At 50.9% G+C, this 1933-nt stretch overlaps 1 protein-coding gene across 1 annotated transcript; it reads right to left on the bottom strand.

Annotated features, from left to right (window-relative positions):
• Positions 1–375: 375 nt before the first annotated feature.
• Positions 376–1602, bottom strand: LOC127923093 (uncharacterized). Its single transcript, XM_052507008.1, has 2 exons — positions 1514–1602; positions 376–991 (listed from the first exon to the last, which is right to left on the bottom strand). The coding sequence occupies exons 1-2, from the start codon at positions 1600–1602 to the stop codon at positions 376–378; spliced, it is 705 nt and encodes a 234-aa protein (XP_052362968.1).
• Between the last annotated feature and the right edge of the window lie 331 nt (positions 1603–1933).

The following is a 1933-nucleotide window of genomic DNA, read 5'->3' as shown; positions in this document are numbered from 1 at the left end:
TGAGCTCAAGCCGTCTCTCTCTCTCTCTCTCTCTCTCTCTCTCTCTCTCTCTCTCTCTCTCTCTCTCTCTCTCTCTCTCTCTCTCTCTCTCTCTCTCTCTCTCTCTCTCTCTCTCTCTCTCTCTCTCTCTCTCTCTCTCTCTCTCTCTCTCTCTCTCTCTCTCTCTCTCTCTCTCTCTCTCTCTCTCTCTCTCTCTCTCTCTCTCTCTCTCTCTCTCTCTCTCTCTCTCTCTCAATAAAACAGAGACTAAGTATAGAGGAAGGAGGAGAGGGGGACCTCAAATAGAAAGGCTAAGGTGGGATGCAGATAGAAAAAAATAAATAGGATTACTGTTTTTTTATCTTCTATTTTTTACATTCAATCTAATTTTGTTGTTTAGTTTGATGCGGATTGGGTCGGGGGGTGATGTGGATGCGGATTGGGTCGGGGGGTGATGTGGCTGCGGATTGGCCGGGGGGTGATGTGGCTGCGGATTGAGTCGGGGGATGTGGCTGCTGATTGGGTCGGGGTGTTGCGGATTGGGTCGGGGTGATGTGGCTGCAGATTGAGTCGGGGGGTGATGTGGCTGCGGATTGGGTCGGGGTGATGTGGCTGCGGATTGGGTCGGGGGTGATGTGGCTGCGGATTGGGTCGGGGTGATGTGGCTGCGGATTGGGTCGGGGGGGGGATGATGTGGCTGCGGATTGGGTCGGGGGGGTGATGTGGCTGCGGATTGGGTCGGGGATGTGGCTGCGGATTGGGTTCGGGAGAGGATGTGGATGCGGATTGGGTCGGGGGGATGTGGCTGCTGATTTGGGTCAGAGAAGTGGCTGCGGATTGGGTCGGGGGTGATGTGGCTGCGGATTGGGTCGGGGGAGATGTGGCTGCTGATTGGGTCGGGGGGATGTGGCTGCGGATTGGGTCCGGGAGAGTGTGGCTGCTGATTGGAGTCGGGGGGGCTGCTGATTGGGTCGGGGGGGATGTGGCTGCTGATTGGGTCGGGGGGTGGCTGCTGATTGGGCGGAGCGTGTCAGAGGTTGAGAGAGGGGGAGGACAGTCGCTGTGGGGAAAGCTGATTTTCTGACACGACTGACAACAGGGAATGGGGGGATGTTTGGAAGCGTGATGAGATCTGGAGAATCTGAACACACCATTCCCTGACATTCCCACTTTTCCCCACGCTTTTTTCCCCTACCATCTGCGGTCTATCGCCATCTGCAGTCTTTCACCATCTGCGACTATCTCCTCCTCTTGTCTCTCTCATATACCTTAAGTTACAAGCCAGACAAAGAAACCTTGGAAGAACCAGACTCTAGAGAAGGGACCTTACATCTTTAATCTCAGGATAAAGTCCTGGTAACTCTACATCACATCCTGTAACTCCATGATAAGTCCTGAAGTAGCTCTACATCATCCTGTAACTCCAGGATAAAGTCCTGGTAACTCTACATCACATCCTGTAACTCCAGGATAAAGTCCATGGTAACTCTACATCATCCCTTGTAACTCCCAGGATAAAGTCCTGGTAACTCACCACATCACATCCTGTAACTCCATGATAAAGTCCTGGTAACTCTGCATCACATCCTGTAACTCCATGATAAAGTCCTGGTAACTCTGCATCACATCCTGTAACTCCAGGATAAAGTCCTGGTAACTCTACATCACATCATCCTGTAACTCTACATCATCCTGTAACTCCCAGGATAAAGTCCTGGTAACTCTACATCCCACATCCTGTAACTCCAGGAGAAAGTCCTGGTAACTCTACATTCCTAACCAGAATAACCTTCCTTTACAGATTATCTTGGGGAAATGTTGCTTTGTGCAAACAGGGCTGTTTATTGTTGTTAAACGGGGCTTTAATTCTGGGGGTTTGTACTAATTAAAATGTAGAAACACAGCTGAGGATGGTGTTTTGGTTAAGCGGCTAATTGTGCTTACACCAGGGGAA

The sequence above is a fragment of the Oncorhynchus keta genome, unplaced genomic scaffold, assembly GCF_023373465.1.
Source record: "Oncorhynchus keta strain PuntledgeMale-10-30-2019 unplaced genomic scaffold, Oket_V2 Un_contig_2830_pilon_pilon, whole genome shotgun sequence".
NCBI lineage: Eukaryota > Metazoa > Chordata > Actinopteri > Salmoniformes > Salmonidae > Oncorhynchus > Oncorhynchus keta.
This window is presented reverse-complemented; position numbering and strand designations above follow the sequence as displayed.